This window comes from Lingula anatina, chromosome 5 (genome assembly GCF_051362555.1).
Source record: "Lingula anatina isolate TDL-2025a chromosome 5, LinAna3.0, whole genome shotgun sequence".
In the NCBI taxonomy this organism is placed as follows: Eukaryota; Metazoa; Brachiopoda; class Lingulata; order Lingulida; family Lingulidae; genus Lingula; species Lingula anatina.
In genome coordinates this window covers 21088512-21104345 of record NC_141771.1, presented here as the reverse complement: position 1 = coordinate 21104345, position 15834 = coordinate 21088512, and the positions used below count along the sequence as shown (strand labels likewise).

Sequence of the window (15834 nt, the reverse complement as noted above, 5' to 3'; positions counted from 1 at the left end):
GTCACAACAAACATTACGATCTCTTAGTAATCGCTTTTTGATTACTTGTCTAGATAAAAATCCGGCCTACTACATTTTACATTTTATGTAGCTGCGGATGCTAAAAAACAAACCCCTTAGGTGTCTTAAGTAATACATCTTTATGCATGTTACACAATCCCTCAGCAAAATAAACAAGTTGGAACAGCTATAAAATGACGTAAAGGAGGGAATGCTTTAAGAACCTTCCTATAAAACGGGGACTGAAAACCGTCTGACACACACTTCATAGGATCAGAAAAGACTGGAGAACTCTAGTCAAGACAAAGACGCCAAGATGTTGAAGATTGCATTGCTTTTATGTGTTGTAGGTCTGGCAGCTTCCACGTAAGTATTTCTTCCTGTAAAATTTTGCATTTGTATCTTCTTGGTTTGTAACGGTGAATAAAGACGTTGCATTAGAGATTTGTGGTGAAATAGGTTACGACTCAGAAATATATTTTGATAGCTTTAAAAGATATATATAACATGTATGGCTTTGATTTATTCTTCTGGATAGATGTATTCTTTACAAAATTTCCACTTTGACTAGCTGAGTATTTTAATTTAAATGAATGACAGGCCTTTATTTCTTTGATAAGAAAAAAACTGTACAAAGTCGTTTTTAACAACGATGGCATTATGGATATCATCATCTGTTTTGAATTTATACTACCTGAGGAATACAAATGTATCAGCAACTGTCTTTCGACAATCGGCGATTGTACTGAATAGCCGTAAAACGCTCTCTCTCTCTCTCTCTCTCTCTCTCTCCCTCCCTCTCTCACACACATGCCTTGTTTACGAAGCATATGTTTTCAACGTACTCGTATATTGGCCATCTTTTCTGCATTCTACTCAGTTCCAGGCGGAAGTGTTTTAATTTGTTAATCTGATTGCATTCAGCCAAAGTCCTCGTGGATTTAGTGAGATACATATTCATTGTGTCGCAGCCTTATTGAAAATAATGCTAAATTCTTCCTGCCATGTTAACACTGAAATAGGTCCAACAAATATATAGACATGCACTTTTCTATTGTAACCCGTTGACGAAATCAAACCGTGAGTATCTGATATACACGCATGTATTCTATACAAAAACATCTTAATTAAGATATTAACAACTAAAATCAAGACACACTTTTTATATGCAGCAACTACTTCGGACGAGGAATGAAAGCGTAAATAGCAATTTTCTATATATTGCATGAAATATTATCCCCAACAATGGAAGAAATAACTCAGACCGTTTGTTCAGTTTTGAATTAACATCTTGCAGATTGGTTGCATTTTGGGTGGTAGATTTAATTCAACGCTTGCCGCCAATGGTATATCCTCACATTTAGTGAAAAAAGCCCCTGGATTGGTTTTTGTGAATGCCTGATTTTGAGAATAACGCAATGCATTTTTGGGAACAACGTATTAGATAAAACTGGGCGTCTTGCCGTAGAAACCGTTTACAGTAAAAGTGATAATAGTTACATAACACCTTGTAGATGTTTCTAATTTATTTTTAATGTCTGTTTAATTAAAAACACACTAAAAGTTACTCATTTATTTAAAGTATTCAGTGCCCAATGTTTGAGTGTGCTGAAGCTGCAAAGGGGGTAATTTTAATTAGAATTATTATTTAGCAGCTTCAGTAGGCGTGCGAGACATCTAAGCCGCTTAAGCTGAAAGCAATTTAGCGAATAACCTCTTGGAGATGGATCGAGCTTATTAGAACGAGCTAGGTATGGGAACCCATCAAGGTAAAAAATTTTTTAAGTTGGACGCAGAGTATATTTACAGTATCCTATTTTTTATATGTGTCAGCTAGTAGCTGCATTTTGGTCATACGTGTACTGTGGAGTAATGTTTTCGACTGTAAATCCTTTCTGTTGCCAAGTGTTATACTGTTAGAAATTTTGAGTGCCTCATTAAATGGGATGTCTGGGTATATGTATATGCTCTCTCCTGGACTATCTAAACCTTGATGTTTTCTAACACTCAGATTCGGTAAGTTCAGCCAGTGATATCGCCATGCAGTGTATCAGTATTTCTCACAGATTTATTTACAACATTTGTGTAACCTTAGTAGATAATGCTGAAGTGCATTCCGTTTTGTCATAATTTAAGTTTATAGAATAAAGCATTAAGCACTGAACGACGAATGGATGTAATGTTGTGTACAGTTTTGACAGTCAAAACGTACGTGTCTCTCCAGACATATTGAAGGCACTGTTTCCGAATCAGCCTCATAAATATTAATCAGCGCTTAATGCACTTGGGTATTTACTTTTGTAGAAAAGTAGGTGCAGTCAGAATATAAAATCCTTATCCTGTTTTTCAGACAAAAACCGATGATGGAAAAAAGATGTGCTGGATATCATACAAATAAACTATGTACGTCATCTCTCTCTCACTCTCTCTCTCTCTCTCTCACACACACACACACACACAAACACACACACACACACACACAAAATACTGTCGAAACGTAAAAACACATTGCCGGTTGCAATCTACCCCGTGTGCCACAGCATGTGGTCTTGCACGGAGTGTGAGTATTCCATTCTACGTAGAACATGCAGATAGCATTCCAGTGTCCTCCTTTCGGGAAATACCTTATTTGTTATTTGCAACAAAAATGGCAAATTGAATGATAACATAATTAAATTTCAATTCAAATTTTAAAAATAATATTTTCTGAACTGCTTTTGGAAGTGTTTCGATCATGTTTCAATCGTGTTTTATCACTTTAAAAACGTATTGAAGCAAGTTGGTGTCAACTTAGCAGAACTGATGTTTCCAATGTTAAAACTAGATTATCACCAGTAGTATCGTCAAGGCAAAATACCAAGACAAAGGCAAACACCATCAATGTACTCATTACACATACCTAATAGCTCCACACACAAAATTATGATCTCATTATCTTTGTTCGTTCAGAAAGACCAACAATTATCAAATCAAAAACAAAAGGTTCATTTTGAATAAATGGTCAATATCCTCAACATATTTTTAAAATTTTGTTTAGATAAATCAGTTCATGTATTTATTTTATTCCATTCCAGTCGTGTGCCGTGATGAGTACTTGCCAGGGGGATCTTTTACACAAAAGGTTCCAATAAAAGGAAAGGATCACCATAAACAGACAGCTGGGTTGGTTGATTCCATATCATCTATATTCATAGTCGTTTTTTACCAAAGTAAAAATGTCGCTGCATATGTGGAGTGTTTAAAATAAAACGAGATCGTTTTACAGTCGACCAAGGGTATTGAGACAACCTTAGTAAAAGAATACAAAAGGAACCTTATTTGAGTACATCGCCTTGAATGAATTAAAGCTCAAGTATTCACCTTAACATCGGACAAATTTCAATTTATAGTTAGATACTTGAATGAGTGAGTGAGATTTTCTGTTTATCCCATCTGAAAACGGACCTTGATAAACGACAGCCTCCTTGATCATTTTTCTCGATATCACATTCTTCATTCTAATACTAGATGTTATAATTTTGTTACAAGGGGGTTGTCCGGTAAAGAATTGCCAAGTTAGACGTTGTGTCGAGATATTGTCCTGATGCCGTAAAATTGCCATCAAAAATGTTTCACGTAACATTTTATTAATATTACCCGCACCACCTTGCTTTCAGTCGACCATCATTTCATATTTCATCATCACTTGATATTCCGCAACTTTCAGCTACAGAATTGAAACCGTCACCTACGGACCGAGTAAAAAGCTGTACTTTGCTTACTCTGGTGACGAGACATGTTACTGGCAGTGTGACAGTCAGGGGATGGCCGCCCTCAGACCTTGCCCCACCGGAACTGTGTTCAAGGAGGAGCTACAGACATGTCTGCGGTACTATAAGCTATGTAAGTAACACTGTGGCATTTTGGATGCCACCAAACAATTGAACAATAAACATATGTACCTATAATATATTTCGGATCTTTCTCTCTCTCCCCCTCTCTCCCTGTACCTCTCTTTCTTTCGACTACATGAAGCAAGGCTCATAAACAATTCATCAGATTCCTTTATGAATATTACACTATCCTAAAATACAAATCAAGTTTGAAGCTGGGCGATATCCTGCTATTCATGACATTTTTTCAATAGTTTATTGATATTTTAATGCAAAGTTTTAGTAACTGATCTAGGAATTACCTGTACATATGTCACCTTTAGCTTGCTCGTTAACAGTTTTGTCTGGTTTCAATATTTTCAGGAAAGATGAAACACAATTGACAAAACAGAAACCGCGCAGTAAAATTTCTGGCATCCCGTGGACAACAAAAATCATTTAGTGTTAGCTGCCGTGGATTATTTGGACAGATTATCTATCTATCTATCTATCTATCTATAAGTAAAGGAATGCTCCACAGCACATGGTTCATTGGTTTTGGAACAAAATGAAGACTTGAAAATAGTTCATAGAAACGTTTACAAACGTTAACGGACACCTAAAAAACCTGTCTTGGCTAAAAGTAATGACATTTGCTTTCCAGAGAAATCATTAATTTTCCTTCGGTAAATGATTGCAATAATCTTAGTGTTGTCAAGTGTATCTGGTGCCATTATTTACATTGTTGGTTGAAATACAGTTAGTAAAACATAGCTCGAAATGATAATAATTCTTTGAATTATTTAGCTTCTCATGAAATGTTTGTGTGCACGATGTCTTGGAATAAAGCGTTGCTTCTGCAACTGGATGGTGTCGATGTCGATAGAAAACAGAGACAAAGAAAGTGATAAAAGAGCCTTATTCGGTTTCGGACGTAACCCGAATTCCACTTACAAATCATTTACTTTTAAAACATTTCTGTCAACACAGCTGAGAAACGATGTATATTTGCAGTTATACTGTTTAGACACGGATTTCAAACGTCACATGGACTTTATTGCTCCCACACTGTTTTAACTAAAATCCAACAATGAAAGCTAATTATGCAAAAAACATTGGATTTTGTGTTTTTGCCAGTGTCAATACCAGATTAGGAAACATTACATTATCTGTCAATGTCAAAAAAGTTCGACTCCTGCCTTAACACAGCGTTACATCGCACTTGGAATGCACTCGGAATTTTTAGAATGCTCTTCGAATATTCTGGAACGCACAAAGAATTGTCTTTCCGATGGCATTCTTGCTCATTCTGCCTCTAGTGTGACGGGGGTATAAAGAAGCAAGATCTTTTAACACTCATGGCAAGAGGAGGAAAAAACTGAACATTTATTTTCCAATTGAGAAACAGAAGTTAGTTCATGCTTTGCCTTTTGGCGAAACAAATGATCATAAACTACTCAAATTGCAATTCAGAATTTCACATAGAATTAATTTCAAGAATTCTTTAAATATAATAATATTAATATGATAGAACATGAGAAATGCACTTTCTGGGTCCTCAAATTGAAAAGGCAGCTCTATAAGGAAAAATTGGAAAGATGGGGAAAAACACTCATATGACTGGAAAAGAATATTTGTTATAACCTACTAAGATTCTCTTGACCAATATTTGTACATGTATTTTACGTCATTATTTGTGTGAAAGGTTTGTGGAAGGTGTCTTTGTCTCACATTGCATCGTACATTTTATGTAAACGTTCTGTATCAACTTTGTGTATGGAACAACAACAACATCAACAACAACAACAATAATAATAATAATAATAATAATAATAATAATAATAATAATAATAATGAAAAACTTGTGACATTTACGGTAGCTCTCGGGTAGGGAAGAGGCGCGTATCAGGGCCCGCGATCAGAGCCCCTTTTCCGCTTTCTTTCTGTAACAAAATTCATCCGAAGGACGGTTCCAGCAATGATTTATAATGAAAGGAAACTTGTTTTACTTCCCGGGGAAATTTTGGTAGCTTCAAATATATATTATTTTATCAAATAATAAAAATTGAGATAGCTTAGGTAATCAAGATCACCACTATTTGAAATCTCTGATGTGGACATCACTTTCGGACAGCCTTATATTACTACAGGCAATCTAATTTGCATATAAGAGAACATATTTTTTCCTAGATTTTCGTCGCTATCAGTTAATTTATTATGTAAAAAACAATGTCCCTTTGCGCTCACAAGTTTCGAATCATTTGATCGACACGCCCTGTTTATTAATTCACTTATATAAATTATAAACCTTCATATCACAGGCGTGAATCACATTTTCACGACCAACTCATAACATTGTTAAACTAGCGCCAATAACTGCAATGGAAAAAGTAGGTCAATTGCCTGTACAATTCTCCCATAGCATTTTTGATTTTTTCTTTAGTGGAACATTTTAGGAGGGGACCGACGAGAGAGAGAAGTACCAGTGTAACAGCAAAACATAAAAAGAGCGTGGAGCTGCTATAAGCAGAGACTATTACAAACTTTAAGAAAAGTGTAAAAATAGCCCACTTTTCCAGTTTCTCTGTGTAGCACTTTGCAGACAACATGCTAATTCTTTTTGCCATCTGTCTCTCCCTAACAATTTGTTGACCACGTTAACTGTTCAACTCCCGGCAGAAGATGAACCAGCCAACGATAGTTTTGATACACAGCGTACATGTAGGAGCCGGGATGTGGGGCGAGACGGTAGGTGGGTGGGTGGTCCTTCAAGGATCAGTCGTTTATATAAGAATCATTATTATTCTGCTTTTCAAACTTTTTTTAATTAAGAGGGTTCCCTTAGGTGTTTTCGTTACCCGCGAAAGCCACTTTTTATTTCCCAGAGATGCGAGAAACATTAATATTAATTTATTGTTTAGCATGATCCGTGAAGCCCATTCCCATGACACTTAAATGCAGCTTTTTATATTTTGCCCTTTGTAAAACGAAGTGTTATACTAGGTGATTCGTGATTATCAGCAGTTTCTATTTGCAATATCAGTGAGATATGAGTAACGTACTGTGATTTGTTAATTAATGATTTTATTTCCCGTGAACCGTGATCACTACCCCCCCCCAATGGTACCCTCAAATTATTAAGAAAAGAAAGAAAAACAGAACACTTGTGTTTACATAAAATTAATATTTTATTATAAAATTAAGAGAACGGCATTTTGAAGTTTTTTAACTGGCTGCTCCTGAGGCAATAACAGTTCTGCGCTTATATTCCTAAAAAGTAAAAGATGAAAATATTAAAATATAAATCAGCTAAAATGTATAAACTGTAAAAAGATGTTGACAGAAACTCAACAACCACCAGCTCCCAGCTGCTATCATATAATTACTGTACAGGTTTTACCAGCTGTTTGACATAGTGTGCCTCTTAAAAACTGAAAGTTCACTTAGTTATGATGCCATCAAAACAAGGAAACAAACAAAAGAACTTCCTTGTGACTGTATAATAAATCTGTTTTTTTTTAATGCTGTCAAATTTTCCTCATTGCTAAATTTCTGAAGTTATTAGATTTAATAATAACAATAATGACCATCCATGTTCTTGACCTACGTCTGAAGCAAGACGTGAAAAGATTTAAAAACCTTCTCCACCTAGAGAGGCGTCTGTTCTTGGGAGCTGAAATATATGACTAATATGCAGTGATATATAACCCTTCATAAGCAGTCGGTGCAACATTATATTTTATGTATGAAGCTGCATTGAAACACTTTTACCAGTATTTGGAATAAACAAATATCGTTTTAAACTTGCAAAAAACCACAAACTGTGCCCTAGCACGTAGTAAATTCGTGATTTTTCAAAGGTGGTTAGAATCACCGTTTTAGCATAAAATTTGGGGGGCGTCTCGATAGTCCGAAGGTTCATTGGTCCGAAGGTTCATTGGTCCGAAAAATGGTACCATTTTCATCGATTTTTTAATCAAGGGTTCATTGGTCCGAAGGTTCTATAGTGAATATTCGGACCAATGAATCTTAGGACTATTGAACCTTCGGACTATCGCTACGGCCCCGAAATTTGCCGTACTTCCTGTTAAAACACAACCATTAAAATGTAAGTGTTCAATATGGATATGTCAAGCGCTTCTATGTTACGATGTTACATCTCGTAAAGACGTTGATATTCCTTCTTAATGTATGCTTAATGTCACATTTGTGCAACAACTCTCTAATGAACAAGACTAAAAAAGTGTCATCTCTTATCCAAAATGGACCCCGAGACGTTATGAGGAAGGCAATTGAGTCGCAACTAACACACTGCCTTCCCTCGTCTCTTTTATCACTGCCATATGCACCAGTATGTATCTAGTAACCAAATTGCAGTTAGGAAGTAGCGTATAGATTGCCTTATATATCATGGGAGGTAATAGATAACAAGAAAGAGGACCAATATATAACAAAACGTCACACTTCATGTGAGTAAATAAAACATTTTCACTATAATAAAAGTGGCTGGGAAGGGTTCAGGGTACCCTAGGTTCTAGATTTCAGTTTTGCCAGCTCGATCTTGATTTCATATATAACCCATATCAGCAAAACCAGTAAAGCGATCCCATGACAAGGTATGAATAGTTAACAAGCTAGCTTTACTGTGCCTTGACACTCAGGGTAGGTTCAGGGGCGTGAGAGGGACAATGACCAAAATAATGTTCCCCAAAAGAGACATCGGCTGACTGATCAGTGTTTAAAGTATGGACACAGCATGTACACATTTTCATAGAGGTGGACATGTCCTCTTAACCCTCCCCCTGTGTCCAGGTTGACAAAAATGTGTATATGTGTGGGTGGAATTGGTCTATGTTGTGTATGTATGTGTGTGTATGTTTGTGCGTATGTATGTGTGTGTTGGTGTATGTGTGTGTATGTTAGTACGTGTGTATATATATATGTGTGTGTGTGTGTGTATGGATGTACATGTATGAGTGTGTGTGTATGAGTATGTATGTGTGTGTGTGGATGTGTGTGTGTGTGTGTGTGTGTGTGTGTTTGTGGACGTGCGTGTATGCGTGTGTGTGTGTGGGGTGATAATGAATTGGACCTTAGGTTAATACTTATTTGGACTAAGGTACCATTGTTTGCGGTTAAGCAGAAGCATAAATAACAAAGGACTGAAACACATCTGTATAATGGATACATAATTAAATTGACATTAAAATCACAACATAGACTAAATTCCTGGACAACTATAAAGTAAAGGAAGTCAGGAAGTCACTCTTACTGCTACAGGACACAAAGTACCCCAAAGGTCGACCTCAATATAAGTCCGTTTGATGTCGTTTGTCTTGTGTACATTGTTATTCTATTAACTGTCTAAGGTCCCAGTGTCACCTCCTATAAAACATATTGCAAATTTTAACATTACAAACCTTTACGATTAAGCTGTTATCCTATATGGCACTTATTCAGCACATGCAAACTGAAAACAGTTTAAAAGGATGAAAATGGGGATTATTGTAAAGAACGGTGTCAGCATATCCCCAATAAAACTTGTGATCAGCAAAGGCTATTGATGTCATAGCTCAGGATACAGTGTCAATATAATGTTGTTTTTCTTTGACCTACAGGTCTCGAAATTTCACTTATTGATCTATTTTTATTAATCAATTAATTTATTTATTGTCCTATCTGGGGGATTTTCCACTTGTTTTCATCAACAAAACATTTCCACTGAACTTCAACTTTCTTTTATTAAGTTTCGTTTAAGGTATATTTATGTTATGTAAGGTAACAGAAAGAGACTAAAACATCAATGTTGACCGAATGTTGAGATGTCTGTCATGTGAAAGAAGTCAGTACTGCCTCAGGAGTCAATGGAGGTCGATATCTATAACCACAAGGCCAAAGGTCTCTGGATGAAAGTCACAACAAACATTACGATCTTTGTGTAATTGCTTTTTGATTGCTTGTCTAGATACAAATCCCGCCAACTACATTTTATGAAGCTTCGGATGCTAAAAAACAAAACCCTTAGGTGTCTTAAGTAATACATCTTTATGCACGTTACACAATCCCCCAGCAAGATAAACACGTTGGAACGGCTATAAAACTGACGTAAAAGAGGGAGTGCTTTAAGAACCTTCCTATAAAACGGGGACTGAAAACCGTCTGACACATACTTCATAGCATCAGAAGAGACTGGAGAACTATCGACGACACAAAGACGCCAAGATGTTGAAGATTGCATTGTTTCTATGTCTTGTAGGTCTGGCAGCTTCCTCGTAAGTATTTCTCCCTGTATCTTCTTGGTTTGTAACGGTGAATAAAGACGTTGCATTAGAGATTTGTGGTGAAATACGTTAATATTCAGAAATATTTTGATAGCTTTAAAGGATATAACATGTATGGCTTTGATTTATTCTTCTGGATAGATGTAGGCCTATACTTTACAAAACTTCCACTTTGACTAGCTGAGTATTTTAATTTAAACGAATGACAGGCCTTTATTTCTTTGATAAGTAAAAACTGTACAAAGTCGTTTTTAACAACGATGGCATTATGGATATCATCATCTGTTTTGAATTTATACTACCTGAGGAATACAAATGTATCAGCAACTGTCCTTCGACAATCGGCGATTGTACTGAATATCCGTGATTGGCCATCTTTTCTGCATTCTACTCAGTTCCAGGCGAAAGTGTATTAATTTGTTAATCTGATTGCATTCAGCCAAAGTCCTCGTGGATTTAGTGAGATACATATTCATTGTGTCGCAGCCTTATTGAAAATAATGCTAAATTCTTCCTGCCATGTTAACACTGAAATAGGTCCAACAAATATATAGACATGCACTTTTCTATTGTAACCCGTTGACGAAATCAAACCGTGAGTATCTGATATACACGCATGTATTCTATACAAAAACATCTTAATTAAGATATTAACAACTAAAATCAAGACACACTTTTTATATGCAGCCACTACGTCGGACGAGGAATGAAAGCGTAAATAGCAATTTTTTTTATATATTGCATGGGACTTTGAAATACTATTCCCAACAATGGATGAAATAACTCAGACCGTTTGTTCAGTTTGGAATTAACATCTAGCAGATTGGTTGCATTTTGGGTGGTAAGTTTAATTCAACGCTTGCTGTCAATGGTATATGCTCACATTTAGTAAAAAAAGGTTCTGAATGGGTTTTTGTGAATGCTTGGTTGTGGGAATAACGCACATGCATGTTTTGGATCAATGTACTAGATAAAACTGGGCGTCTTGCCGTTGAAATCGTTTACAGTAAAAGGGATAATAGTTTCAAAACACCTTGTAGATGTTTTTAATTTATTTTCAATGTCTGGATAATTAATAACACACTAAATGTTTCTCATTTATTTAAAGTATTCAGTGCCCAATGTTTGAGTGTGCTGAAGCTGCAAAGGGGGTAATTTTAATTAAAATTATTATTTAGCAGCTTCAGTAGGCGTGCGAGACATCTAAGCCGCTTAAGCTGAAAGCAATTTCGCGAGAAATCCCTTGGAGATGGATCGAGCCGGTATATATTTTTGAGTTTTGAGAGTATATTTATAGTATCCTATTTTTAATATGTGTCAGCTAGTAGCTGCATTTTGGTCATACATGTATTGTGAAGTAATGTTTTCGACTGTTAATCCTTTCTGGCGCTAAGTGTTACACTGTTAGAAATTTTGAGTGCCTCATTAAATGGAATGTATGGGTATATGTATATGCTCTCTCCTGGACTATCTATATCTTGATGTTTTCTAACACTCAGATTCGGCAAGCTCAACCAGTGATATCGCCATGCAGTGTATCAGTATCAGTAAAGAGAATAAAGCATTAAGCACTGAACGAAGAATGGTTGTAATGATGTGTACAGTTTTGACAGTCGAAACATACGTGTCTCTCCAGACACATTAACGGCACTGTTTCCGAATCAGCCTAAAAAAATATTCATCAGCGCTTAATACACTTGGGTATTTACTGTACTTCTGTAGAAGAGTAGGTGCAGTCAGAATATAAAATCCTTATCCTGTTTTTCAGACAAAAACCGATGATGGCCAAAAGATGTGCTGGATATCATACAAATAAATTATGTACGTCATCTCTCTCTCTCTCTCTCTCTCTCGCTCTCTCTCTCTTACACACACACACACACACACACACACACAAACACAATACTGTCGAAACGTAACGACACATTGCCGGTTGCAATCTACCACAGCATGTGGTCATGCACGGAGTGAGAATTCCATTCTACGTAGAACATGCCGATCATATATTCCAGTGTCCTCCTTTCGGGCAATACCTTATTTGTTATTTGCAACAAAATGGCAAATTGAATGAGAACATAATTAAATTTCAGTTCAGATTTTAGAATATTTTGTTTTTGTCTCTAATATTTTCTAAACTGCTGTTGGAAGTGTTTCGATCATGTTTCAATCGTGTTTTATCACTTTAAAAAACGTATTGAACCAAGTTGGTGTCAACTTAACAGAACTGATGTTTGCAATGTTCAAACTAGATTATCACCAGTAGTATCGTCAAGGCAAAATACCAAGACAAAAGCAAACACGATCAATGTACTCATTACACATACCTTATAACTCCACACACAAAATTATGATCTCATTATCTTTGTTCGTTCAGAAAGACCAACAATTATCAAATTAAAGACAAAAGGTTCATTTTGAATAAATGGTCAATATCCTCAACATATTTTTAAAAAAATTTGTTTAGATAAATCAGTTCATGTATTTATTTTATTCCATTCCAGTCGTGTGCCGTGACGAGTACTTGCCAGGGGGATCTTTTACACAAAAGGTTCCAATAAAAGGAAAGGATCACCATAAACAGACAGTTGGGTTGGTTGATACCATATCATCTACAGTATATTCATAGTCGTTTTTTACCAAAGTAATAATGTGGCTGCATATGTGGAGTGTTTAAAATAAAACGAGATCGTTTTACAGTCGACCAAGGGTATTGAGACAACCTTAGTAAAAGAATACAAAAGGAACCTTATTTAAGTATATCGCCTTGATTAAATAAAAAGCTCAAACATTCACCTTAACATCGGACGAATTTCAATTTATAGATCTATAGATATTTGAATGAGTGAGTGAGATTTTCTCTTTATCCCATCTGAAAACTGATCTTGGTAAACGACAGCCTCCTTGATCATTTTTCTCGAGATCACATTCTTCATTTTCAGTCTAAATGTTATAATTTTGTTACAAGGGGGTTGTCCGGGAAAGAATTGCCAAGTTAGACGTTGTGTGGGGGTATTGTCCTGATGCCGTAAAATTGCGATCAAAAATGTTCCACGGAGCATTTTATTTGCATTACCCGCACCCCCTTGCTTTCAGTTGACCATCACTTCATATTTCATCATCACTTGATATTCCACAACTTTCAGCTACAGAATTGAAACCGTCTCGTACGAACCGAGTAAAAAGCTGTACTTTGCTTACGCTGAAGACGAGACATGTTACTGGCAGTGTGACAGTCAGGGGATGGCCGTCCTCAGACCCTGCCCCACCGGGACTATGTTCGAGGAGGATATGCAGACCTGTGGGGATTACAGAGGGATACCAGCAACAGCTGAATAATATACATATGTACCTACAATCTCTTTCTCTACTACTACTGCTACTACTCTCTCTCTCTCTCTCCTACTACTACTACATGAAGCAAGGTTCATAAGTATTCCATTAGATTCCGTTATAAAATATTACACACTATCCTGAAATACAGATCCAATTTCATGCTGGGCAATATCCTGCTATTCATGACATTTTTTCAATAGTTTTGTTGGTATTTTAATGCAAAGTTTTAGTAACTGCATGATCTAGGAATTACCTGTACACATATCACCTTTAGCTTGCTCGTTAACAGTTTTGTTTGGTTTCAATATTTTCAGGAAAGATGCAGCACAATTCACTAAGCAGAACCCACGCTATAAAATTCCTGGCATCCCGTGGACAACAAAAATCATTTAGTGTTAGCTGCCGTGGATTATTTGAACAGATTAAGCAAAAAATATACATAAGTAACGTATTGCTCTACAGCACATGGTTCATTGGTTTTGGAACAAAATGAAGACTTGAAAATAGTTCATAGAAACGTTTACAAACGTTAACGGACACCTAAAAAACCTGTCTTGGCTAAAAGTAATGACATTTGCTTTCCAGAGAAATCATTAATTTTCCTTCGGTAAATGATTGCAATAATCTTAGTGTTGTCAAGTGTATCTGGTGCCATTATTTACATTGTTGGTTGAAATACAGTTAGTAAAACATAGCTCGAAATGATAATAATTCTTTGAATTATTTAGCTTCTCATGAAATGTTTGTGTGCACGATGTCTTGGAATAAAGCGTTGCTTCTGCAACTGGATGGTGTCGATGTGTGTAGACAACAGAGACAAAATAAGTGATAAAAGACCCTTATTCGGTGTCGGACGTAACCCGAATTGCACTTACAAATCATTTGCTTTTAAAACATTTCTGTCAACACAGCTGAGAAACGATGTATATTTGCAATTATTCTGTTCAGGCACGGATTTCAAACGTCACATGGACTTTATTGCTCCCACACTGTTTTAACTAAAATCCAACAAAGAAAGCTAATTATGCAAAAAACATTGGATTTTGTGTTTTCGCCAGTGTCAGTACTAGATTAGGAAACATTACATTATCTGTCAATGTCAAAAAAGTTCGACTCCTGCCTTAACACAGCGTTACATCGCACTTGGAATGCACTCGGAAATTTTAGAATGCTCTTCGAATATTCAGGAACGCACAAAGAATTGTCTTTCCGATGGCATTCTTGCTCATTCCGCCTCTAGTGTGACGGGGGTATAAAGAAGCAAGATCTTTTAACACTCATGGCAAGAGGAGGAAAAAGCTGAACATTTATTTTCCAATTGAGAAACAGAAGTTAGTTCATGCTTTGCCTTTTGGTGAAACAAATGATCATAAACTACTCAAATTGCAATTCAGAATTTCACATAGAATTAATTTCAAGAATTCGATGCTCTTTAAATATAATAATATTAATATGATAGAACATGAGAAATGCACTTTCTGGGTCTTCAAATTAAAAAGGCAGCTCTATAAGGAAAAATTGGAAAGATGGGGAAAAACACTCATATGACTGGAAAAGAATATTTGTTATAACCTACTAAGATTCTCTTGACCAATATTTGTACATGTATTTTACGTCATTATTTGTGTGAAGGGTTTGTGGAAGGTGTCTTTGTCTCACATTGTATCGTACATTTTATGTAAACGTTCTGTATCAACTTTGTGTATGGAACAACAACAACAACAACAACATCAACAACAACAATAATAATAATAATAACAATAATAATAATAATAATAATAATAATAATGAAAAACTTGTGACAATTACGGTAGTTCTCGGGTAGGGAGGAGGCGTGTATCAGGGCCCGCGATCAGAGCCCCTTCTCCGCTTTCTTTCTGTAACAAAATTCATCCGAAGGACGGTTCCAGCAATGATTTATAATGAAAGGAAACTTGTTTTACTTCCCGGGGATATTTTGGTAGCTTCAAATTTATATTATTTTATCAAATAATAAAAATTGAAATAGCTTAGGTAATCAAGATCACCACTATTTGAAATCTCTGATGTGGACATCACTTCCGGACAGCCTTATATTACTACAGGCAATCTAATTTGCATATAAGAGAACATATTTTTTCCTGGATTTTCGTCGCTATCAGTTAATTTATTTTGTAAAAAACAATGTCCCTTTGCGCTCACAAGTTTCGAATCATTTGATCGACACGCCCTGTTTATTAATTCACTTATATAAATTATAAACCTTCATATCACAGGCGCGAATCACGTTATCACGTCCAAGTCATAACATTGATAAACTAGCGCCAATTACTACAGTGGAAAAAGTAGGTCAATTGCCTGTACAATTCTCCCATAGCATTTTTGATTTT

The 15834-nt window shown here is 36.0% G+C and overlaps 1 protein-coding gene across 2 annotated transcripts; it reads left to right on the top strand.

The window, feature by feature from the left end:
• The first annotated feature begins 213 nt into the window (after positions 1-213).
• Positions 214-13472, top strand: LOC106179229 (uncharacterized). 2 transcript variants are annotated; one of them, XM_087012388.1, is made up of 6 exons: positions 214-366; positions 1173-1199; positions 2351-2403; positions 3075-3162; positions 3707-3882; positions 4236-4716. In XM_087012388.1, coding segments are annotated over exons 1-6 (396 nt in total). In that variant the 5' UTR covers positions 214-316; the 3' UTR covers positions 4238-4716. The 2 variants fall into 2 exon arrangements, with proteins under 2 accessions (XP_086868514.1, XP_086868513.1); XM_087012387.1 differs by lacking the exons at positions 3707-3882; positions 4236-4716 and adding an exon at positions 13276-13472.
• Positions 13473-15834: the final 2362 nt, after the last annotated feature.